Source organism: Budorcas taxicolor, chromosome 7 (genome assembly GCF_023091745.1).
Source record: "Budorcas taxicolor isolate Tak-1 chromosome 7, Takin1.1, whole genome shotgun sequence".
NCBI lineage: Eukaryota > Metazoa > Chordata > Mammalia > Artiodactyla > Bovidae > Budorcas > Budorcas taxicolor.
The window spans coordinates 49,335,163-49,359,931 of NC_068916.1; the positions used below are offsets into that span (position 1 = coordinate 49,335,163).

At 38.8% G+C, this 24,769-nt stretch overlaps 1 protein-coding gene across 1 annotated transcript in view; it reads left to right on the forward strand.

Annotated features, from left to right (window-relative positions):
* Positions 1-345: 345 nt before the first annotated feature.
* KDM3B (lysine demethylase 3B) overlaps positions 346-24,769 on the forward strand; it is a 58,632-nt gene continuing 34,208 nt past the window's right edge. The window contains exons 1-7 of the mRNA XM_052643084.1: positions 346-552; positions 12,483-12,650; positions 14,853-14,966; positions 16,849-16,954; positions 18,511-18,635; positions 20,517-20,591; positions 23,489-24,088. Coding sequence (XP_052499044.1) covers positions 346-552; positions 12,483-12,650; positions 14,853-14,966; positions 16,849-16,954; positions 18,511-18,635; positions 20,517-20,591; positions 23,489-24,088 — 1,395 coding nt within the window. The remainder of the gene's footprint in view (positions 553-12,482; positions 12,651-14,852; positions 14,967-16,848; positions 16,955-18,510; positions 18,636-20,516; positions 20,592-23,488; positions 24,089-24,769) is intronic.

A 24,769-nucleotide genomic window follows, 5' to 3' on the forward strand; every position in this document is an offset into this window, starting at 1 on the left:
AAGGACCCGCCCACTTCCCCACCCCGGCCGAAACTGCAATTCCCCTCCCTGCCGCAGGGGGCACTGCAGGCCCCGGGGAGGTTGGGGCGGAGCGCTGCGAGGGGCCCGGAGCTGCCGCCCCGCTCCGAAGCGCGGGGGGCGCTGTGCGGGGCCCGGGCTGCGGCTCCGCTCCCGGCCACGGGGGGCGCTGCGCGGCGCCGGTGGTTGGTGGTGGCTGTTGGGGGGGGTGGGGGGGAGCCGCGGCCGCGGGTGGTGCGGAGGGAGGCCTTGCGGGCGGATCGGGAGATCGGCGGCGGAGGTGGTGGGAGGCGGCGGGCGGGAGCACGGGTCCGGCCGGCCCTGGCGATGGCGGACGCGGCAGCCTCCCCGGTGGGCAAGCGGCTGCTGCTTCTGTTCGCGGACACCGCGGGCTCGTCCTCGGCCTCGGTCCCCGCGGCGGCGGCGGCGGCGGCGGCGGCGGCGGGCGGAGATCCGGGGCCTGCGCTGCGCACTCGGGCCTGGCGGGCCGGCACGGTGCGGGCCATGAGCGGGGCGGTGCCCCAGGACCTAGCGGTGAGTGGCGGCCGAGGCGGGCACTCGAGGCCGGGGTTGCACGGCCTGCGGGCGGCCTCCCCGGGGGCCTTTGTGAGGGGGCGGTGGGGTGGAGGTGACCCAGTTCCGCGCCCCCAGATCTCCTCAGCGCCCCCCGCCGGCTCCTCGGCACCCCGAGCTCTGGCCAGCATGGCTTCCGCGTCGGGGTGCGCGCCCTGGTTTACCCCGGGGGACAGCCAGGGCTCTAGGAAATGCTGCCTCCACCCGGCAGGCCCCGCCTCCGGAGCGACCCCTTTCTCAGCGTCCCCCCCCAACACTCATACCGAGCAGGCTCTAGCACCCTGGGTTCCGGGGCCCCTTAGAGTTTGCCCGTGTGCCGCTGCCCCCTGGAAGAAGCGGACCTGTAGTCTCCAGCCTCTCGTGAGAGACCTGCGCCCTGTTCCCTTCTTCCCCGAGCCCCGAATGGGGCGGGAATGTGGGCACTTGTGGGAGATCGAGAGGCTGCAGTTGAAGCTGCTCAGGGCTTTTTTATCTGGCAGTTACTTCCTCCTTGTCTGAGCCAGACTCGACCAGGCTGTCTCCAGAAAGGCCAGCTCTCTTCAGGCTCCTCTCTCTCTGCGCTTCTGGGTGACAGGAGCTGCCGTAGTGGCTGCTTTTGATAAGTTTGAGATCTGTCTTAGCAGCCAAATGGGGCTGTTGGGTGGTGCTTTTTATCTCCGAGCTGGGCAACTCCCCCAAACCTTGGGAGAGATTTTGTTTTGAAACTTTGTGTTGGGGCATGGCCACTTTTGAATACTTGTCTTGGTGTATTTTGTGATTAAAGTTGTTCAGTAATAGAACTTAACTAGCATTCGTGTCCGTGATGCGTTATTTTTGTTAATGTAGCGACAAAATGTTGTCTTTGAACTTTGGCAAGCCTCTTTAGTTCCTCATTCTGATAGCGGCCCTAGGTTCTGTGTTGAGATAAGGCTGTGAAGAATAGGGGGATTCTTTTAGATTGTAATAGATCGCAGCCAGAAGGAAAATTTTCTTGATGAACTTGCTTTTGCAGATATTTTTTTCGCTGTAAACGGGAATTCATTTTGTAAGATTTGATGTTAACATTGCAGGTTTCTGATACTCATTTTCTACCTATCGATCAGTGGTTTTAGACTCCCCGCCTCGCCCCATATAGGTCTTCTGGGTTGTTTTGCTTGTGGCTGGCTTTGGCTTTAACAAAAAGGCTGCTTGGACAGTTATGAGGCTTTAGTGGGGCGAATTTTTAAAGAGATATCAGGAATATAATGAGGTGAAGAGGATGATTAAGCAAGGAGATTTGGAGTTAAATTCCTTTGCGATTTCTTTAGAAGACTGCTTTTTAGGTTAAGACTGGGGGAGAGGTGTCCCGCTTAGATCCAGTAATTTACCACCTTGAATGCAAAACTTAGGTTAAGATCCACCATTAAATGCATATTTTGACCTAAAAACTTAGTCTGTCCTAGCCTTTCAGTCGAAGTTTTCTGTTCTAGTTGTTTCCTCCATCAGATGAATTGCTAATGAGCTCTGCACCTGAAATGGCTACCCATTCACTTTGTTGTTTGCTGAGCTCCCAAAGGGCCGTGGTTTTTGAAGCTCACGGAGATGCTGGACACCTACTAAGCTAAATACTGAAGAATTGTGCCACTGGGCCCATGGAACTGGTTTCTCAAACCAAGTAAAAAGTTTCAGTGATTCAAAACAAAGTGTTACAACTGTGTTGAGGTCTTGGATGGAGCTGTATCCATTTAGAAGCAAAGGCAGTTTGGGGTTTTAAGAATAGGCTTATGTATAATCAAGGAACATAGATGAGAAAAAAGCGACAACAAAACTCAGCCTTTAAAATATTTTACTAGCTTGCAAAGTTGCTCAAGAATTGCTGCTGTGATGATGAGGTTCAGTTAATGACAACAACTATTATAGAATCAGAACTGTCCGTTTGTTTTCCTTTTTCATTAAAGAGACTTCCTTTGGACCCTTGGCATGTGTGCCTTTCCAATTTTGCACCACACAACCGTAGTAAACACAACTGTCTCCCAATCAAAAGTGTTCTTCCTGTACTCAAGGGTGGAGTTTGCAAGCAGCTGGCCTGTGATTGGACAGATTTTCATTCACTTATGTTTAAGATGTTTTCAGGCATGCCTGGTTTTGAGAAATGCATGGCAGGGCGCCCCCTGTTAAGGATGAGTAATTGAGGGTTGAATGAATGAGTTTTTGAAGTGATTGCAAACACTTTGCAATTTTAGGCTCCATTAATATCCTCTTTCTAAATAATTTTGATCCAGAAATCTTTCAAAATACAGTCCTGATTCATTAATGAACCCTCCCCCCCTTTTTTTGAAAGCATTATTAAAGCCATAAGTCAGGATCTTGATCAAGAGTTTTGTTGAAAAGAATTTGATAGCTGGGCATTTTCCTCACCAAAGCTATGCTGAGAAATAACTACTGAGATTTTGAATTAAGTAGTTAAACATCTTTTTTCCTTTCACTCTTCCTTGTAATGGTAACTTTATTTGTATTTCAAAATAGGCTTGTTATATTTGAAAAAAAATCTAGTTGCAAAATTAGTATTATGGATTCTTATGCCTTTCTAACACTATGTCCTCTTTGTGTTCTGGATCGTTATTGGTCCATAGAAGTGACAGAGACCTTGGGACCTTCACATATGTAGGCATGGTAAATACACAGACATACAAAAACATAGATTTTTCTTTTTTGGAATAATAAAAGCAAAACTTGCATTTTGCAGAATGTTAGAATGCCAAGAGTATACACAGGAAGGTCAACAATCTGCATCCTTTAGCAGCTTCCACTTGTTGAAGAAGCCTTGTGTGTCTTAATACTGGTACAAAAATATAAAAACATTTCTTTCTACACAAAAGGTGGGTTTTTTTTCTTTTTTTTTTAAGCAAATGCTATCGTACTGTGCAGTATCTGTAGCCTGTGTCTTTTTTTTCTTTCCATTTAACATTAGACCATGGGCATCGGTACCCATGACCTTACTCATCATTTTAGATAACTACGTTATAGAATGGATGTACAATGATTTATTCAATCATTTCCCTTTATGATGGACATTCAAGGTATTTTAAATTTTTTAGCACTTACAATGCAGTTAGTATCTTTGTACATACGTCTTTATATAATCATGGTTTTATTTCTAGTTTAGCCATCCAGGAGTGAAATTGTTGGGTTAAGGAGTACATGTATATGTTTTTATTTTATTAGGTAATGCCAGTTTATTTTCCTACGAGATTATAGCATTTCATACTCTCACCCACATGCAGGCAGTGCTTGTTTCTTTTCATCCTTGACATCTCTGGTGTCATCAGTCTTTGTCATTTTTTGCAATCTGATGAGTGAAAAATAGTATCTAGCATTTTCATGACCACTGATCTTTTTCTGTGTTTATTAGTCTCTTACATTTCTTTTATGAGTTATTTATGCCAAGTTTTTGCCTGTTTGAAAAAATGGAAATTTTCTTATTCTGTTCAAGTTCTGTATTTGGCATATTAATCCCTTTACCTGTCAAGAGTATCATTTCTCTCATTTGTCTTTTAACTTTGTTTAAGGGTTGCTTTGCCATATAGAAAAATAAAATGTTCATATCGTCAGGTCTGTTAGACCTTTCTTAATGGCTTCTGGGTTTAATTGCTTGGGAAGAAGACACCCACCCTCACCGCTGCCACCTTGAGCCTGTATAAATATTCTTCAAATTTTCTTTCTAATGTTTCATTTATTTATCTTTAGATCTTTAGTCCATCTGGAATATTTTTATAAGTGGCATGTGTGGTGGACAATGTAACTTTTCCTACTGAGTAGGAACCACTTTGACACCACCAATTTTATTAACTAAACCATCCTTTTCTTTCTATATGATAGAATTCAATTATGCTTTTAGTAGTCATGAATTGTTTTGAATGTATATCTTACCTATCTCAGCTATCCAGAACTTGCAACAGGAGTAAAAGCATATCTGCCTTAATTTTTTTAACCCTTTAATTTTTTCATCTTTATCTAGAGGAAAGGTGGGCTCTAAAGTACTCCTTTTCTTTGATTTGAGTTGATGTAATAGATGTGGGAGTGTCCAGGCTAGTACCATATTTCTTCCGTCTGGTAATCTTCCAAGAGGGGTGAAAGCATATCTGCTTTTTGTTAAAAAAAGAAAAAACTCTTCCTGCAAACTCTCCTCTTTGCGTCAGGGTAGGTGGACTTTAAAATAGCTGTCTAATTTGTTTCTAGATAATGTAATAATTTCCAGTGTACAATTTAATATTATTTATTCTCAACCTAAGTTCACACATAGAACTTCAGCCCTAACTGAATTAGGAGATCAGCCTTTAATGATTATCCATAAGTGTTCTTTTCTTGCTTATAATCCCTAAGCTAAATAAAAATCTGAATAATATTGTAGTATGCTGTTTATTAAAGTCAGTAGAATATGTTTTGTGGATCAGTGTATGGTTTAGAGAACTTTAAATAAAAATGAGATGGTCCAAAAGAATATATAATGGTTAAGTGTGAGGCCATCTACACACACTTTTCATCCTAACTCTCCCCTTACAGCAGGAGGTCTGTTTTTGAAACATTGAGCCACTATTGAATTTTTTAGGCACTCAAGTGCTTTGTGTAAGTTGCTTTTTAAAGTTTGTCTTCATTTATGTGTGTATGTCATTTTTGATACTTCTATCTTACTGTCTTTGCATTCTATTTATTTCAAGACTACAGTATGTCCGCCAGTGGTCACACTGTACACTGGTCATTTTGTCCAGCATCCTCTCCCTTCACTGTACAGTCAGATTTTTTTCTTGTTTATTATGCATTTATTTCTAAGAGTTGTTTCACTAACTCTCCATCTGTCAAGGACTCATTCCCTTCTTTAGAACTCACTTGCCTAGTTCTGTTCTCCACCTTCTTGTTGATTTAGTTTCCCCTCCACCTGCCTAAATCACGGGTAACTAACATGGCATTTTCTGTTAGTGATTTTCTCAGCAACAGCTGGAGTGGGTTCCAGTAGGCTTTGCTTCCTCAAGGCCTGGGGGACACAACACCTGTTGCTGTTTCTCAGTTTTCCACTGTTTTTGACAGGTTGGTGGTTTTTAAGCCCTCCTCATCCCACTGTTCCTACTGCTAAAGTGTCTTTTACCCTTGTTCTGCAGTTGGATAAAACCTGCCTGATTGAACAGTGACCTCGCTTAGTTTTGCAAGGGCAGGAGCTCTGGGTGGAGTGGGGGTTGTGTCTTCAGGGGTAATCAGGCTCTAGGGAACTGATTCTCACTAACCAAACTCTTGAGACTGATTTGTAAATCCACATGTAAGGTTATTAATTTACAATGGGAGATAAACCTATCCAGAGATCTGCACAGAGCCCCCTCCTGGTCTACTCAGGAGACCAAATTACAGATAAGAGGGATCCTTGTCGTGCAAAGAATCAGACAAGGAAAGCTGGGCGTTGCCAAATGGATATTTACAACATGCACTCTTGCTGATCCTCTGCTTTCCTAGTGCTTTCTGGCTTCCGTGTTTTATACCCCCTTTACCCTTTGCTTTTGATTTTGTCGTCCATTGAAATCCTATAAAGAGAAATGAACACCTCTTCCAAGTCTTTCTAAATCCCAGTGTTTTTCCTTTATCACTTGTTGAGATACTTCTTTTGTAATATTTATTAATTTTTCTTGGTATAGATACATAACAAGATATATAGCTTATCTGCCCTTCTAGATTGTAAGTTCATCAAGAACAGGGAACTATTCACTTTAAGTAGAATATTTAGAAGCCAGTATTATGTTAACTTTTATTTCTGATTTTTTATTTTATTATGAATTTTCTACTCGGTGGCCCCCTGTATTTAACTTGATCTTTAAGGTTTTCTCTTTTGTATATTTTTACTGATACTGACTCACGACTGATTTTCTTCGTTATATGATTGGATTTATATTTGGGACCCCCATCCAAGGTGCATTGTCAGTTGGTTTTTGTGATTTACATCAGAGTTATTAGATGTGTTTTGTTTTTCTGATTCTCAAGTAATAACATGTCTGGTATACAAAATGTAGAAGTTATTTTAATAAAGCCCCTGTAGAATCACAACCTATTAAAAACTGCTATGTTTGGTACATAGTCTAATCTTTTTTTAAGTTGAATTCATACTGTATTTTCAGTTTTGAGTTTTTCTTTTAACTGAATATGTCAGTTATTTTCATGTATTACCAAAAAATTTTGTATTTTAGGTGATTTTAATTTTTTGTCATTTTTTGTATTTTCCATAGTAACATGTGTTGCTTTCGTAACTGAAAGAAACAATAAATGCTCTCAAAGAAATCTTATAGTTTTTATTGACTGGCTAATTTATTTAACTGCTCCTCTTTCATTGGATACTGAAATTGTTTCAGATTTTATGCTTTATTAATATTTCTGTGATGAACGTTTTTGTGAATAAAGCCTGTTCTGTGTTTACTATGACTTCTTAGGATTATTGCCAGAAATGCTATTATGGAAATACAGGATATACACATACTTAAGATTCTTAATATATGACAGTTTTTTTTCCTTTTAAGCCATTCCAGTTTATATTCTGACCAGTTATGAATTCGCTTAAGAAATGCATATTTATCAGAAGCCCAAGATCCACTAGGCATTTCACATTATTTTATTTAATTCTACCACAGTTCTGTGAGGTATTTACTGTCCCTATTAATAGACAAAGGAAGTAAGGCTCAAAGAGGCTAAAGTAACTTGCTCCCACAGCTAAGAAATGAGGAAGTTGGGATGCAAATCCACATCTTTTTGATTCCGCTGCACCTAAAACCATTTACATATATATATACACACACACACACACACACACTTGAGTTTGTATTCAGGTTATTTCTGTGCTCAGTTGCATGTGACTGTTTGCAACCCCATGAACTGTAGCCCACCAGGCTCCTCTATCCATGGAATTTTCCAGGAAAGAATATTGGAGCAGGTTGCCATTTCCTACTCTAGGGGATCTTTTGGACCCAGGGATCTAACCCTTGTCTCTTGCACCTCCTACATTGGCAGGCAGATTCTTTACCACTGTGCCACCTGGAATTCTAATATCATTTGTAACAGTTCGTATTTCATTTAGAATGTAGTTAGGAAAACTGGAAAAGAAAAGTTAGGAACCTTGGAAGTTTCCATTTTCCTTACCTTCTCATAGTCATTACCATATCCTGTTGCTTTTATCTCTAATTTCTCAAATATACTTTTCTTTCATACAGTCTTGATCTAGACCTTGGTTTAGGCCTTTTACATCTCTTAACCTGGGTTTTCATCACTTTATAATTAGTCTCCTCATCTCCAGTTTCTTGCCTCTATGAGTTCCTTTCAAACCTGATCCCAAAGTTAATTCTTTCCTTAAAAAAAAAAAGTTAATTATATAAATAATATGTCTAAGGACAAAAAAGGAACATTTATTGATAAGGTATTACCTTATTATCAGATAATACTATTACTCCTCCTATCCCAACCCTCCTCCTGTCCTCCCAACTCCCTAAAAAATCTGCAGCTTGCTTTTTTCCGTATATCTTAGAGTTCTATGTTCATCTATTAGATACATCTCATTTTTAAAACGTCCTTATCCCATAATTTGAATAAAGGATGTTTAATACTTTGTAATTTCTATTTTGATTTCCTATTTAAACTGAGTATTGAGAAAATTTTCCCCTCAGATGGCATTATCCTTCTAAAATGCACGTGAAAGATGTCTGTGTATATCATCATCATTTCCCCTACCCCGCTTAAAACAGTCAAACGCTCCCCCAAGGCCTATAGAAGACAACATAAACTCTCATGTGTCCAGGGCCAGGCTTGTGAGAAATAGCTGGGCGACAGACTGAAGGGTATAGAGGGGATTGACTACTGGAGAGTTCAGACATACCAACAGAACCCCCACTCTGCTGACCAAACAAGAACCTTTGCCATCAGGTTTCAATTTATCATCCGTTAACATGCCAACAGAACACTTTACAGCTAACTTACTAGCTGCTACATCCTCCTCCTAGAACACCGAATCTGCTCTTAGGTTTCTCTGCTTTGGCACCTGCTGCAGTCTTTCTCTCCCTTCTCTGCCAGAAGAATACAGTTTGTCCTTTGAGATCCAGTTTGTGTACCACTACCTCTTCCATGAATCCTTTCTTGTTTCCCAAAGCATATACCTTCTCTAATATGTTCAGTCTTCGTTACTGCTCTTACTACATGCCTCTGTAATAATTTCTGTACCTCTCTGTTGGCTCACTCATCTGGGGTTTGATTGCTTCCTGCCAAGTGCTACCTTATTCACCTTGATCTTCTTGGCCCTGGCAAGTGTTCTGTGCACATGCACACACACACACACACACACACACACACACACACACACACACACGCATATTTCTGAGGCATTCTGTTTTTGTTGAGTGAGTGAATAAATTAATACCTTTATTAATTGTAGTAAGAATGGCCTTAGGACCAGAATCCAAACTGATTATTACATAATTATGTGGTTAGCATGAAAGTTTGTATTACTCAGACTACTACTGTCTGGTTTTATCAAACTTAGGTTAACTTACTTGATTTTTTAAAAAATTTATTTCATTTTAATGTCACTGAATGAATGTGCATTACATATAGACCATGAAAGGGATTTTGAAATGAAAGTAAGCATTTTACCACTAACTCTCCTTAACTAAGGAAATATTTTACACATCTAGTCCTTAGGCTCTAGCTGTACAATAATACTTTTTGCTACTTTTACTCTAATAGTAGAAATTTTTGAAATACTTGAAAAAAAATAAACTGTTTTAGTTCTGTTCTGTTCAGATTATCAGCCTGCCTTGGCCATCTCTAACTCAGTCCAAGCACTACCATTGATTTTCATTAGCTTATATCCCTTCTTCCCGTTTTGTGACCTAGCCACTGCCATTAAAAAAAAAATGTTTGTTTGGCATGTCGGATCTAGTTCCCTGATCAGGGATAGAACCTGGGCATCCTGCATTCTGAGCGTGGAATCTTAACCACACTGGACCACCAGAGAAGTCCCTGGCCATTACCATTTAAAGAGTTCATGTTCTGTGTACTTTGACCTGAAATGATTCGTCACCTTATATATTCTAACTCCTTCCATCTCTAGCTAGGAGATGGAACAGAGTGCTAGGGCCAGAAATAAGCCAGAATACTGGTAGAGCATGTTTACATATATCCACATTCCATATTGCTCTCAAAACAAATTTGTATTGCTAGCCTAGAGCAGTTGTTTGATCCCAGAACATATAGCACTGTGGTTGCCAAGTTCAATACTTCATTCCTTTGCCCAGGCAGGTTAGGAAATAATTGCCCTTAAATTAGGTGAAATATGGCTTTCAAATATTTCAGCTCTCCCATGGTGTTTTCAGATGTGTTATGATAGAATTCCTGAATACTAACTTTTAAAATGTTCAAATTACTATATAAAGAATTACAATCATTACAGCTTTGATACAATGACTTCTTTTAGTGTTGTCTCTGTATTTGGATGTTGGTATGACTTAGAATTTTGTGACTCATATGTTGGCTTCCCAGGTGGCACTAATGATAAAGAACCTGCCTGCCAATGCAGGAGACATAAGAGCCACTGGTTTGATCCCCAGGTTGGGAAGATCCCCTGGAGGACGAAATGGCAACCCACTCTAGTATCCTTGCCTGGAGAATCCCATGGGCAGAGGAGCCTGGCAGACTACAGTCCATGGGATCGTGCAGAGTCAGACACGACTGAAGCGATTCAGCACCAGCACCATGTTGATTTTTAAAGTAGTTGGCAGATTACCACTGTACACGGCACCTAGCTGTCAGGCACCAGAGAGCCTCAACCTCTGGTTTTCTAAGCTATGCCCAGGAAAGCACTGTGTCACTCAAGGTCAGATTCGACCTAGGGTTTCGACAGCCTCTGTTCCTTTTCATGACTTGGAAGGCCTTCAGCCATTGCCTCCTCTGGACATCAGTTATGACACCACTGAACAGTAATGGGACTGCTGTTCTCCTAGTCTTTGGTTCAAAATCCAAGTCATTTTTGAGTTTTCCCTTACTCTTATTCCAGCCAGTCATCGTGCTTATTGATATGAATCATCAACTCTCATGAGCCCTGGTCACTTCCTTCCTCGTCTCACGGCTCCCACTCTAGGTCATGTAAGAACACCCCCTGTTCCCCACCCCACTCCCACTCTAAGCCATCTTCATCCACTGAGCTGGATTGTCCTGAAACAAACTGTTCTGCTTATGTTTTGACCTCAGAAACCTTTTACTGGCAGTTGCATGTATACACATTCACCCACACATATACGTATCTCCCATTGGCAGATGGATGAACCCAAGTTTTATCCCAACATTTGGTGTCTTCCACATTGACTATTAATCTTTTTAGTCTCATTGCCCACTCCTTCCCCACAGTGTGCTGTAGCTCCTGCCCATCCTAGAACTTGATTGGGACTTTTTTTTTAACCTCATCCCATATCACTCCCTTGCATACCTGAAGTGATCTCTCCTGCTTCTGAACACTCCCTATACCTTATTTGTTTTATCTTATGGCATGTTATTGCCCAAATAGTGCTTTACAGTTGACCAAAGTACTTTTGAATCTATTACTTGATTTAGTCTTCACAACCAGTCCATGAGGTATGTCTTATCACAAAGGAAGAAACCAAGACTTGAGAAGCGAAGAGTGACTTGCTCAAGTTTTCAGTTAAAACTAACACCTTAAGGTTAAGACGGAAATCCAAGCCTTCAGGAACATAAGCCCCAAGCTTTGTTCATTACTCCCTTTCTTGTTTCCTGAGTCTGTACTTAAATGCAAGTTTGAATACAACTCTTTACAGTTGTCAGCAAGTTACCTAAAGTTGTATATGATTCCCGCAGAACACATATTAATATGTGAATGAGCCCCTTCATATATTAAATGTAATGTAGTTTAATGTTCTTTCTCTGTAAAAATCATGCAGTTTAATGTTCTTTCTCTGTAAAAATCATGCTTCCCCTTTTGAGCCTTATTTTCCCATGATTTTTTTTTTTAAGTAGATGTGAAACTTACTTAGCATATTACAAGTAATAAACCTAGAACTTTGTGTAATGAATTTAATTGCCCTACATTGTTACCTTTGGAAGTATGATAGGAGAAATTTCTTGTAGAGCCAAGTGGTTGGGAAAGTGTTGCTTCCATGAGACATTGCTTTGTGTTCTCCTTTTAGACAGTGAAGACAATGCAACTGACCTCTCCATTTTCAGATTGGCCTTTAGGAAGCTCAGAGCCAAATCAGTAATCCATCATTCATCATATATCCCTCAGTCATAGAGCTGTATAGATCCTTATTCTCTTCATAAGTTTTCCCTCTTTTTATACTCTAATAGTGACTTCCTGTTGTAGTTTGCTTAGTCCTGATTTGCAAATTTATATTTTATCATTTTCTTGCATCTTTCCCAAAAGCCAACTAAAATTCTTTGAAGTGGGCTATAAGTACTCTAGCCTTTATTAATTTTAAAAGTTCACAATAGAAGTGTAAAAAATTTGTCTTTCTACCTATTAGACTATGAGCTCCTGGAGACCAGTGTTCTAGATTCCTTTCTGTATTCCTGAACCTAGCATAGGGGCCTTATACATAGTAAGCCCCCAGTTAGTGTACTTAGATGTAAATTGGAAACTAAGAGTTATAAATCTCAGTAGGATCATGGCTAGAAATTAATAACTGTAAATAACTAATGCCCCCTTAACTCTGTAGCCTCTTCTCAGAGTGAGGATGAGACCAACTTCCTGGCTCTGAAGTAAGATTGGTTTTTATTGAAATCCATTAAAAGAAGTTAAAAACAAGTTAAAAGTTTTCAAAACAGGAAGTTTGTGTTTGTTTTTATATTATAGTGTGGGATTTTTCCAATGTAACCTTAAGATGACTTTTTGTCTCTTTTTCCAGATTTTTGTAGAATTTGATGGCTGTAACTGGAAGCAGCACTCCTGGGTTAAAGTTCACGCTGAAGAAGTTATTGTACTTTTGCTGGAAGGGTCTCTAGTATGGGCACCTCGGAAGGACCCAGTCCTTATCCAGGGCACTCGAGTCTCAATTGCACAGTGGCCAGCCCTGGTGAGTGACTTTTATTGGCTAGAAGCATATTTGGGCTTTATTCCTATTCAACATGGTATTTATGCAATAGCTGAACTCTTTAGAATTCCCCAGACTCTAATGCTTTGTTCTTAACAGGCTTTTATTCTGAAGTTACTAAAGCAAAAATTGGGAGAGATCTCTTCTCCTATGCCTTCTGAAATGTTTTATATTAAGTAATATTTGATACTTTGTTTCTAAATAATTTTTTACCTTTCTTTTCTCATAATAATATTATGAAACAATGTAATTCTTAAAGTCTGTTTTTTCCCATAGAAACTTTTTTTTCCAGCTTTAGTGAGATAGAATTGACATATAACATTGTATAAGTCTGTGTACATGTGATGATTTTATATTTATAGTGAAAAAATAATTACAGTAAGGTTAAAAGTTCTATGTCTCACATAGTTACATTTTTGTGTGTGTGGTAAGAACTTTTCTTTTTTAGCTTTGCAGAACAAGAACATTCTAAAAATCTCAATAAAGTATAATAATCTCATTGTTTTATAGAGTACCTTCCTACATATTATCTAATTTGCTTCTCACAACACATACATGGTAAGAACTTTTAAGATTTGCTCTCTTAGCAACTTTCAAGTATACAATACAGCATTTTAACTATAGTCCCCGTGCTGTATGTTAGATCCTCAGAATCTACTCTTCTTATTACTGTAGCTTATACCCTTTGACCACTTTTACCCATTTCCCACACTCCTCCTACCCCTGGCAGCCACCGATATATTCTGTGTCTATGAGTTCAGTTGTTTTATATTCCACATGTAATTGAAATCATACCATATCTGTCTTTCTCTGTCTGACTTATTTGACTTAGCATAGTGCCCTGGAGATTCAGCTGTGTTGTTGTAAGTGGCAGAATTTCCTCCTTTTTTATGGCTGAACAATATTTGTTTGTGTATAATATTTATGTGTGTGTGTGTGCACCACATTTTCTTTATCCATTCATTCATCACTGGACACTTAGGTCATTTCCTTGTCTTGGCTATTGTAAATATTGCTGCAGTGAACATGAGGATGCAGATATCTCTTGAAGATAGTGATTTCATTTCTTTTGGATAAATACTCAGAAGTAGGATGTTGAATCACATGGTAGTTTCTGTTTTTAATTTTTTTGAGGAACCTCTGTACTGTTCTCCGTAGTGGCTGTGCCAGTTTACATTCCACTCATGGTGCAAGGGTCCCCCTCTCTATGTCCTCTCCAGTACTTGGTGTGTTTGTCTTTTCATATCCCCACTGATGGTGCAAGGGTCCCCTCCTCTTTGTCTTTCATTTTTAGGTGTGAGGTGATTACTCATTGTGGTTTCGATCTGCATTTCCCTGAATTTAGTGAGGTTGAGCCCCTTTTCATGTACCTGTTGCCCATTTGTCTGTTTTTGGAAAAATATCTATTCAGGTGATATGCCCATTTTTAAATCAAACTATTTATGATGAGTTTTTTGTTTTTAGCATTTTAAATCACCCATTTATTAGTTGGATAAGTTAGAAGCATAGACACTTTGTGTACTACTTCTTAGCTCAGACTCTCACAAGGCAAAAATCTAGTTCTCCTATGACTAACCAAATTAAATAATGCTCAAAACAAACATTTTTAACCCATTGATTATACATATCATCACTTACTGAGCTCTTTTCATTTGTTTTTAAGGCCACTTTCCAGTTGAACTTTTAGAAGCAGCTCAAATTGATCTTGGTCCCTGGGTGACTTTTGTAGGCAGATTATTTATGAAACACTAAATATGAATTTACCCATGCATTTTTATATCACTCATCATTTTAGAAATCTCACAAAGGTTTCAAGAGTTCTAGAGATGATAATGGTGTAACTCTTTTTTCTGAGAGCTTACTGTAATGTAACCCTCTTGAAGCCTGACAAGATTAGTTAGATTGCAAAAGAGAATGAGGAATTTCTTATTCTTCTTATCCTTTTTAGCTGTTAATAAGGCTATTGAGCTGCCTTTATGCTCTAGTTTGCTTCATATGATTATTTGAGGGCAGATGGTGGGTTAGGAATGACTCTCAGAACTTATGCTTTAGCTTATCTGTATTTACTGAGGTGAAAGATATATGTTAATAATGGATATTTTCTCTGCAATTAGATATTCAGTTTAATTGTTATTTATTTTCTCTACCAAGTACTAATCTATTTCTTGTCATTGTATTTCACAGACTTTCACTCCCCTGGTAGATAAACTCGGTTTGGGTTCTGTGGTTCCGGTTGAGTACCTTCTGGATCGAGAGCTTCGTTTCCTGTCAGATGCTAATGGGTTGCATTTGTTCCAGGTACTTATCAGTTGGTCTGGTCCTGAATTTATTTCTCTCCCTGCTAATTTCTCTGTTGATTATAAATAGAGTGTTTCTTCTTCTCTTTTAATGTTGAAGCAAGTACTTTCTCCCAGTAATTCCATGTGCCTTTTTTTTTTAAAATCCATGTGGCTTTTAAAGTTTCTTTGCTCCCTTGAAAAGTACATTTGGTGACTGAGGGTTCTTTTCTCCCCTACACACCCCCACCTCACCCTGAAACCACTTCACACTTAAGACCACAGTTCCTCAGAAGTACTGACTTCCCAGAGATGGTTGCTTCTGTAACTTGTCTGAGAAGGGCCTATACCTTTGCCAGTGGCAGGGAGGCTGGGAATTTGGGCTGGTTCCAACCAACATTAAATATTGAAGAGCTTAGGTATATTTTTATTTACAAAAAAGGGATAGGTTAGTAGTTTAAACAAGCTAGTATCTGAGTTAGAGTTTCAGAATTTATGGATGATAATATTTATTTCTCATAAGAGTTATTGTCTGAACATTAAAATTTAGAGACTTCCAAGAGTTTTGCTGTCTTATTGAGGCAGCCAAGAGCAATGTTTACTAAACTGTGTTTTGTGAAATATTAATGATGATTTCTTTGTTGTTGAAATGTCTTCCTGACTCATTGGGCCTCACTCCCTCTCATCAGTCTTGTTTTATTCATCTTTGTAATCCTAGTGCTTGTATGAATAGGCACTCAGTGCATTGTGGATAAGTATCAAAATAACAAGATTTACAGGGAATAAAATGTTTTATGGTCAAATAAGTATGAAGAACATTTACCTAAACATGTTTTTTTCTGCATGTCTTCTCAGAGCCTTTAGACGTACTGTTGTGTGTAGAAAGATACAGTATGCTGTTGTCCCTTGAACAACACAGGTTTTAACTACATCGGTCCACTTAGTGTATGGATTTTTGTCAATAAATATAGTACCTGTAAATTAATATGAACTTTTTTCACTGTCTTTTCATTTAGATGTCTAGTGTTAGTAATACTTTTAACATCTGTAGTGCTTTGTTTTATATAAGGCAGTCTTTTTTTTCTTCCGGCTATGCTGGGTCTTCGCTGCTGTACAGGCTTTTCTTTAATTGCAGCAAGTGGGGGCTACTCTCTAGTTGCTGTGTGCAGGCTTCTCATTGTGGTGGCTTCTCTTGTTGCGGAGCATGGGCTCCAGGGCCCCCAGGCCTCAGTAGTTGCAGACCACAGGCTCTAGAGCACAGGCTCAATCGTTGTGGTGACATGTAGGATATTTCCAGATCAAGGGCCGAACCCATGTCTCCTGCATTGGCAGGTAGATTCTTTACCACTGAGCTACCAGGGAAGCCCTGAATAAGGCAGTCTCGATGTAGTGCACTGACAGATAATTCATCTTGTAAACAGACGTCATGAACATAGGGTATCAATAAATATAGCATAGTACTGTAAATGTATTTTCTCTTCCTCAAGATCTTAATATTTTCTCTTGCTTACTTTATAAGAATACAGAAAAATATGTATGATATACACAATATATGTCAGTCAACTATTTATGTATCAGTAAGGCTTCCAATCAACAGTAAGCTATTAGGAGTTAAGTTTTGGATGAGTCAAACATACACAGATTTTTGACTGGATGGGCTGGGGAAGCAGTTGATGTCCTGCCCTCTTCCCACCTTGTTCAAGGGAGGTATAATATTTCCTAAACCTAAATGATCGTAGCATCTTTAACTTTTGTAGAGCATCTTATAGTCAGACTAGGGTTCTTTGGAACATTTTGATATATGCTGATGTAGAGCTCCTCAGGAGTATACCTTTTCTCTTCTGGTTAGATATTATTGCTCTTTATTTCAGTATTCAGTTTTTTCTTTTTTTTATCTTTACTAGATGGGAACAGATAGCCAAAACCAGATTCTTTTGGAACATGCTGCTCTGAGAGACACAGTTAATGCTTTGATCAGTGACCAAAAGCTACAAGAGATATTCAGCCGAGGTAAGAATAGATTGTCTTCTGTCCTTAAATTCTGAATCGGGTGTATGGCCAATGTTGAAAGTGATAGAATGGTGAAAACACCATGCAACTCTTAAACATCTGTGCTTATCTTCTTTTTGTGGGTAGTGTCACAGGTAACAGTTAGCTGGATCTCTAGAATGGATTGGAAAAATAGGATCTCCCTCAAACCAATTTCCTTTTTGTATTATCTTTCATAATATGCAATTTTGTCTTTTTAAAAATGTCTTTATTTCTTAAATATTTATTAAGGACTAACCTTGCAGTCGACACAGTGTTAAGGTACTGGGGATATAACCACAAGCTAGAAAATCTCTGCCCTTGTTGAGCATACTGTCTTGTAAGGTTCAGCAGACCAAAGACTGTTAACACCAACAAATAACAACTTAGAGTGTAAGGTATGTTCATAAAGGAAGGTGTCCACAGACTCATTCACATTAAGAGCATGTTAACTTTTGAGAATGAAAACAAAAGAGATTTATTAACTTTTTCATTTTACATACAGATTTTGCCCAAGATTCTACACAAAGGGGAGACTCTGGCTTCATTTATCCTTCCCTTCATGTTGTACATTTGCTCTTTGTCCTTCCTGACCTCATGATAATAATGATTTTCAGTGAAGTAGGGCTCTTAGTTCTCTTTTGTCAAACTAAATCTAAATAGGTAAAAGTAGGAAAACTGGCCTCTTTGGAGAAGGGAAGTATCAGTGTGAAATGATGTTTAATAATCAAGGAAAGATATGAGAGAGGAAAGAAAGTGAGGAAAAATAGATAGCAGTGAGAAGGAAATCAAGGGACAGGATAAGATGTAGAGATATATATGAATGTGTATAGAAAAATTAAGCTTAATTATAGCTCTGAAAGATAATTAAAATAAGCAGTGATTTAACTATATGGTCTCAAATGTATAAGATATGTAGGAGAGAGAAACTCTTGTTCTTGGAGGGCCAGCTGAAATTGTAAGGTAATATTACCTGCTGATAAAGTAATATCTTTGAAACTCTATGTTCTTAGGAAGACAGGTGCTATATTTGTTCAGATTGTTATTAGAGCAGAGGCTGCAAACCTCATGTATTGAATTCTCCACCTACTGTACTGAAAGTAAGATAGCAAAGGGCAAATGGTTATGTATCATTCCTATGCTAACATAACAAAATAGTACATTCAACTTATTGGCCTACTTTTTTTATGTATATGTCAGATAGATCTGAGTGGATTTTCATATTATCTATAGTTTTTGACTTGTAAGTTGCCTTTCTCTTTCCTGTATTACTTCTAGAATTGAAATATTGAGATAAGGTGTCAGAACCTAGGATATTTTAGGAAATCTCCAAATAAAATTTACCAAAATCACTGGGAAAAGCTATGTTTTATTTTTAAACTGCTGTGTATAGTAAATCTGAAATTGCTCATTTATTCAACTCCATACAAGAGGATTAAAAGTGCCAATAAGTCTTCTTTCTGTTTCTGTTTTTTAAGGAACAGTCATGAAATACAGCTTAGCCAAAAATAATCAGTACTGACTGATCTCTTCTTTAGGTCCCTACAGTGTTCAGGGTCACAGGGTCAAAGTATACCAGCCAGAGGGAGAAGAAAGTTGGCTCTGTGGTGTTGTAAGCCATCAAGACTCCATCACCCGTCTTATGGAGGTGTCTGTAACTGAGGTGAGGCTCTGTGTTATTTTGTCTGAGGTCCATCCATCCCCTTACCAAGGGTGCCATGGAGAAAGGGAGCACTTCATTACATGTGAGAAGAGCTGGGTTCCATCTCTGGCTTTATCACTTTTGATTCTATCACCTTGAGAAAGGTTGTTCTACTTTTTCAACCTCAGTGTTCTCATCTGTAAATTAGAGGTAATTAGGTAACCACCCTTGGCCTCACAGTATGTGTTTTGGGAACTGAGATGATGTATTCAAAAGTGCTTTGAAATCTATAGAACAGTATACAGATGTGAAGTGCTATTCTTATTTTATCATATTTATAATGTTTATTATTTAAAAATCTAATCAGTTAGCATTTGCTTCTATAATACTTATGCCACTCTCCCCTACATGCTGATAAAATGAATTGTTTTCTAAGGAAATAATTAGAAAAAACATAGCATCTATAACTACCTGGAGAATTATCTATCAAAAACAAGAGTATTTTGAGGCAAACACATATGTATTTATAACACCTTTGAATTGGTTTCAGACTTGCCCTCTACAGTCACATGTAATATGAGCATAATGATTTTAGTCATTTCTTTATTTAATTTATTAAATTATTCAATCTTCATTTATAAATTTCAAGTGATACGCATATATATAAAATAGCTAGTGAAAGCCATCCCTTCTCATAGGCAAATATTACTCCTGACAGTGGTAACCACCATTAACAGTTTGGTATATATTCCGTATGCTTCCAAATACCTTCTCTCTATGTGTGTATATGATATTTTTATACTGTCTATTTAGGTAAGAACTGCATAAATCATACTGTACTAACAATGGGATCATATGATACACATAGTTCTTTGATTTATGTTTTTAACTTTTTAGCATCATTCTCTATAAATATATATAGAAATCTACTTCATCCTTTAAAATCAGATGCATACTATCCACTGAATTGATGTAGTATAGCTAATTTAATTTAAAATTGATGGACATTTAAAAATCATTTCCAGTATTTTACTAATACAAATAATGCCTCAGTGACTATCCTTGAGCATATATCATTATACATTTTTCACATTATTTATTTATTGAAATAAATTCCCAAGTGTGTAATTGCCAGGTCAAAGGATGTACACATTAAATCTGACAGTATCTGTCAAATAGGCCCCTGCCGAAACCTTTAGCTTTTTTTCTGAAGGTTTCTTTTTTCTTTTATATTTTATTATTTGTTTGTATTTAGTTTGGCTATTCTGGGTCTTCGTGGCTGCAGGGTCTTTGGGCTACTATCTGATTGCAGTATGCAGTCTTCTCATTGTGGTGGCTTCTCTTGTTGCAGAGCTCTGGCTCTGACACTGGCAGGGCTTCAATAATTTAAGCACATGGGCTCAGTAGTTGTGGCTCCTGGCCTCTAGAGCACAGGCTCAGCAGTTGTAGCTTACAGACTTAGTTACCACAGCATATAGGATCTTCCTGGACCAGGGATAAAACCCATGTCTCCTGCATTGGCAGGTGGATTCTTCACCACTGAGCCACCAGGGAAGTTCTTTTTTTTTTTGATTACAGAATAGGAAGGTTTTAGAGATGCAGAATTTGAAATTAGTAGCCCTAAAAGAGACACTTGGGCATTGAACTCAATTTTTTCATTCATTCATTTAACAAATATTTGAGTGCTTACCATATTTTAGACCTTGTTTCAAATGTTGTTATTCCAGCAGTGAATTAAATAATAGAGATCCCTATTCATGGAGCTTTCATTCTAGCAGGGAAGTAGAAATAAATAGAGAAAATTGCATAGATTACATAAGAAAAATTACATAATTATGTCTTTGGTGGGCAGGCATTAAATCTTTCTTCTTTTTTCTAATTTCTATCCCCCTCCTTCTGTAGAGTGGTGAGATCAAGTCCGTAGATCCCAGATTGATCCATGTGATGCTCGTGGATAACTCGGCGCCTCAGAGCGAGGTACAGTAATGGAGTGAGTCTCTGAGCAGACTCATGAGCTTGCATTATCTTGTTACATAGACTTCATTATGTGTGTGTTATCCATGTTAATAGCTTTGGGTTTCAAGCTCTGACCACTGTACATTTCTTGCTCTCACCACAGTCTTGTCTAGTTGAGGGAGGGTAATGTTGAGAAAGAGACCTAGTCTGAGCAAACCCTTTTCATCATGGCTATGTTGCCTAACTGTTCTAAAATGGCCTACTTTTTTCTTACATTTTTTTAGGACAGGTATATTTAAAAGGTGCAATAGACAAAGCTATAATAAGTAGTAGTAATATTCATGACCTACCCAGTAATAAGAAATGGAGAAGAAACTACATCCTCTTTTTCTTTCCATCAGGTGGTAGTGAGCTCCAAGGAAATCTGAAATTTCGTATCCCAAGAAGAGTTCAAACTAAACTAGTGCCTAGTTCAGTGCTCAGCACACAGTGGATTACTCCATAGTTTCTGTGAATCAGACCGACTCTTGGTTCATTCAGAATTATCGTAACCCATCAAAAGACATATTATAAATCAGTGCCTGAACCAATTAAGGAATCCTGTATGAATTTCCTTCAGTAGGACATTGACTTGGACAGCCATCTGTCCATATATTCTTCATAGTTTTCTTAGCACCTGTGTTTGTATTGCTCTCTTGGCTGCTCCTGCTGGGTATACAATTCTTCCTCTTCTCTATCCAGTCATTTTGGCTTGATAAAACAAGATTAGGGTAGGAAAAGAAGAATCAGGGTAAAATTTAATAGTTCTTTACTACATATTATATTATTACAAATAGGATAAGTCTTTTGACTGTGTTTACATGGCTGAAAAACACTTGTTACTTTGATGCTGTATTGGGTCCCTTTTTTATTTCCTTCCTAATTTCATTTGTTCTTTAAGCACCTATTATATGCTAGGTACATTTAGATTGTGCCATATATAGCTAGAGAGTACTGGTCTCAGTGTTCTAATCTACTCACATGTGAGTAGCTCACCATAAGTAGGACATACATATACGTTGTTGCTCAGGGAAATTGCTGTGAGCCAGGCTCTGTAAGTTGGCTGAAGGAGTTACAGGTGAGATCTTTGGTTTTCAGCAACAGACATTGATTCTTCTCTTTTTAGCTTTGCCATGATGTGACTGTCGTCTTGGCTAGCAAAATACAATTATTGACAGATCTGCCAAGTTTCACAGTAACGCTTCTTAGAGATCCATGGTCACCTCATTTCCTTGGAAAGAATGAGCAAGAAAGGAGAGATTTCAGTGATCGTACTTAAATATTTCACAGCACTGAAGACTGAGTGATGATAGAGGTTGAAGAAGGGGTAAAAAGATTTTTAACTGATCAAATGAAAATAATTCTTAACAAACAGAAACAGTTCTTAAATGAAAGATTTAGGAACTTAGATTAATATTACCAAAAGTATGGGAGAAAAAAGTAAATCTTGAGCTTTGGTTAAGGTTTTCAGAAGGAAATTAAGGGGGAAAAAAGGAAGGCAGAAAAAAATGAAGAGAAAACTGGCAAGAAGAAATGAAAAATTTGAAAAAAATTCAGTTATAAGAGGTATAATAATGATTGATTACAGCAAAGATACAGATCTTTACAAAGAATCTATATGTATTCAAGGGTAGATTAATCAAGATTAATCAAGAATCGGTTAATCAAGCTGGTAAATAACAACAGCCACATAACTATGTCACTAGCTTATTGCCACCCCAGCACATTATCTAAATGAAACTATCTGAAAGTTAGCTAAATGCAGCTAAAAAGAAATAATAGGATATCAATCTAAGAATTTCCAGGTATAAGTTGCCTGAGAGAGTGTTAACTGTGTCCCAAGCCCCTGTCCTCTTGTCCTTCTCAGGGAAAGAGTTTTCACTCAGAGATAGGAATTGTCCCCTTTTAATTCTGTGTCTTTTAAGGTTACTGACCTTGCAAATCTTCCCTAGTGGCTCAGACGGTAAAGCGTCTGCCTGCAATGTGGGAGACCCGGGTTTGATTCCTGGCTCGGGAAGATCCCCTAGAGAAGGAAATGGCAATCCACTCCGGCACTCTTGCCTGTAAAATCCCATAGACGGAGGAGCCTGATAGGCTACAGTCCATGGGGTCACAGAGTCGGACATGCTGGAGCGACTTCACTTCTTCACTTCACCTTTCAAATAAGGCTAAATTTTAAGATTTCCTGAGATAGGATGAAATTACTAAAAGAGCTAAGAGATTTGAGTTTTTGGTTATGGTAGCCTGCCTTTTTAGTTTTCCCCCCTGTTTGTATCTAATGCTTTGAAATAAGACCTAGAAATTATTTGTGTTCTTTATAGTGTCCATAACAGCAACTCAAACCTGTCTCTGTTGGGCTCACTTTTCCTCTGGTCACAGACTCATAAATGTTCCTTTTCCTATTGTTAAGTTGTCACCAGTTTTTAGTGACTGCTGGATAGAGGAGATTTTATATTTCAATACTTGCCAGTTTCTATCAAACAAGGAGATAAATATAAAATAAAGCAGATTTTTTTTTCACTAAGGGGCAAATAAGTTCCCAGACTAGCTTCATCAGTCCATTTTATAAAAGATATTCCATAAATTTTTAAAATCCTGAAAAAAGTCCATTTAAGAAAGGAGTACATTTCATTTAAGGGAAGTTTTGCAAAGTGAGTTAACCTCTAGTAACTATTACCTTGAAAATGTGTGTGTAAATTGAATCACAGGAAGATTGGAGCTTTTTAACAAAGGGTATGTCTTAGAGCTGGCATTGGAATTTGGCAATCTGTCCCAGCTTTGATTGTCTGCTTCTAGAGATGGGAAAGAGCTAATGGTTTATGGTTTTCACAGGATGGAAAGTCCCTTGTAATAAATCTTTTTTGAATTTTGTTTTGTAGGGGGGTACGTTAAAAGCAGTAAAATCTTCCAAAGGAAAGAAGAAGAGAGAGAGCATAGAGGGGAAAGATGGCCGGAGGAGGAAAAGTGCTTCGGACTCTGGGTGTGACCCTGCATCAAAGAAATTGAAAGGAGACAGGGGTGAAGTAGACAGTAATGGGAGCGATGGAGGCGAGGCAAGCCGAGGGCCCTGGAAAGGTGGGAATGCCAGTGGAGAGCCAGGGCTGGATCAGAGAACCAAGCAGCCACCGACTACATTTGTCCCCCAGATTAACCGCAACATTCGCTTTGCCACTTACACCAAAGAAAACGGCAGGACTCTGGTGGTGCAGGATGAGCCTGTGGGTGGGGACACACCTCTGCCTTTCACTCCGTATTCTACAGCCACAGGTCAGACACCTTTGGCCCCAGAGGTGGGTGGAGCCGAAAATAAAGAGGCAGGAAAAACACTGGAACAAGTTGGCCAGTGTATGGTGGCTTCAGCAGCTGTGGTCACTACCGCCAGCTCCACCCCAACCACGGTGAGGATCTCAGACACTGGCCTTGCAACAGGGACTGGGCCGGAAAAACAGAAAGGCAGCTGGTCGCAGGCCCCAGGAGAGGTGAGTTGTTTCAGGGGCAGATTTGCAAGATGTGGGTTCACACTTTCACCCTACTTTGTTCTTAGCACATTAAAAAGCATCTCAGATGCCATAGGGAAGGAGTATTTCTGAGATGTGTTTAAATTGTATTCTGTGGGTAGTCCTTCACTGCTTATTGGAGAAATGTGTATATTCTTAAAACTTTCTCAGCTCTTAAAAGTCACCTGAACAGTTGGGCTAATCAAAACTTGATTATACAATCCAATTTAATGTGTCATTAAAATAGATCCAATGGGGAATCTTTTAAACTCAGTTATCTATTTAGTTCGTGTAGTGGTTTAGCCTCCACCAGGCCTTTGAGAGGCAAGGTTAATGAATTATAGTGTTGGAAACAGTGAACACTATAATTAGGGCTATGTGAAAGCTACTATTACCAACACATTTTCAGTTCATCATTTTCTATATTTTCCTTTGAGGCTGGGCCACTTTGATATGACCATAGAAGGTTTTTTTTTTTCCCCTCTTAACTTAATCTTTTAAGCCTTACCTGGAAATTTTGATGGAATTAATTGTGGTAGTATCCAGCTTGCTAGGTTCTTTATCTGATATACATATATTGTTGCTGAAATGCAACGTTTATTAAATAAAGTTAACATCAAGTTGGCTCCCCAGTCAAATTTGAAACAGTATCAAATCAGTTCT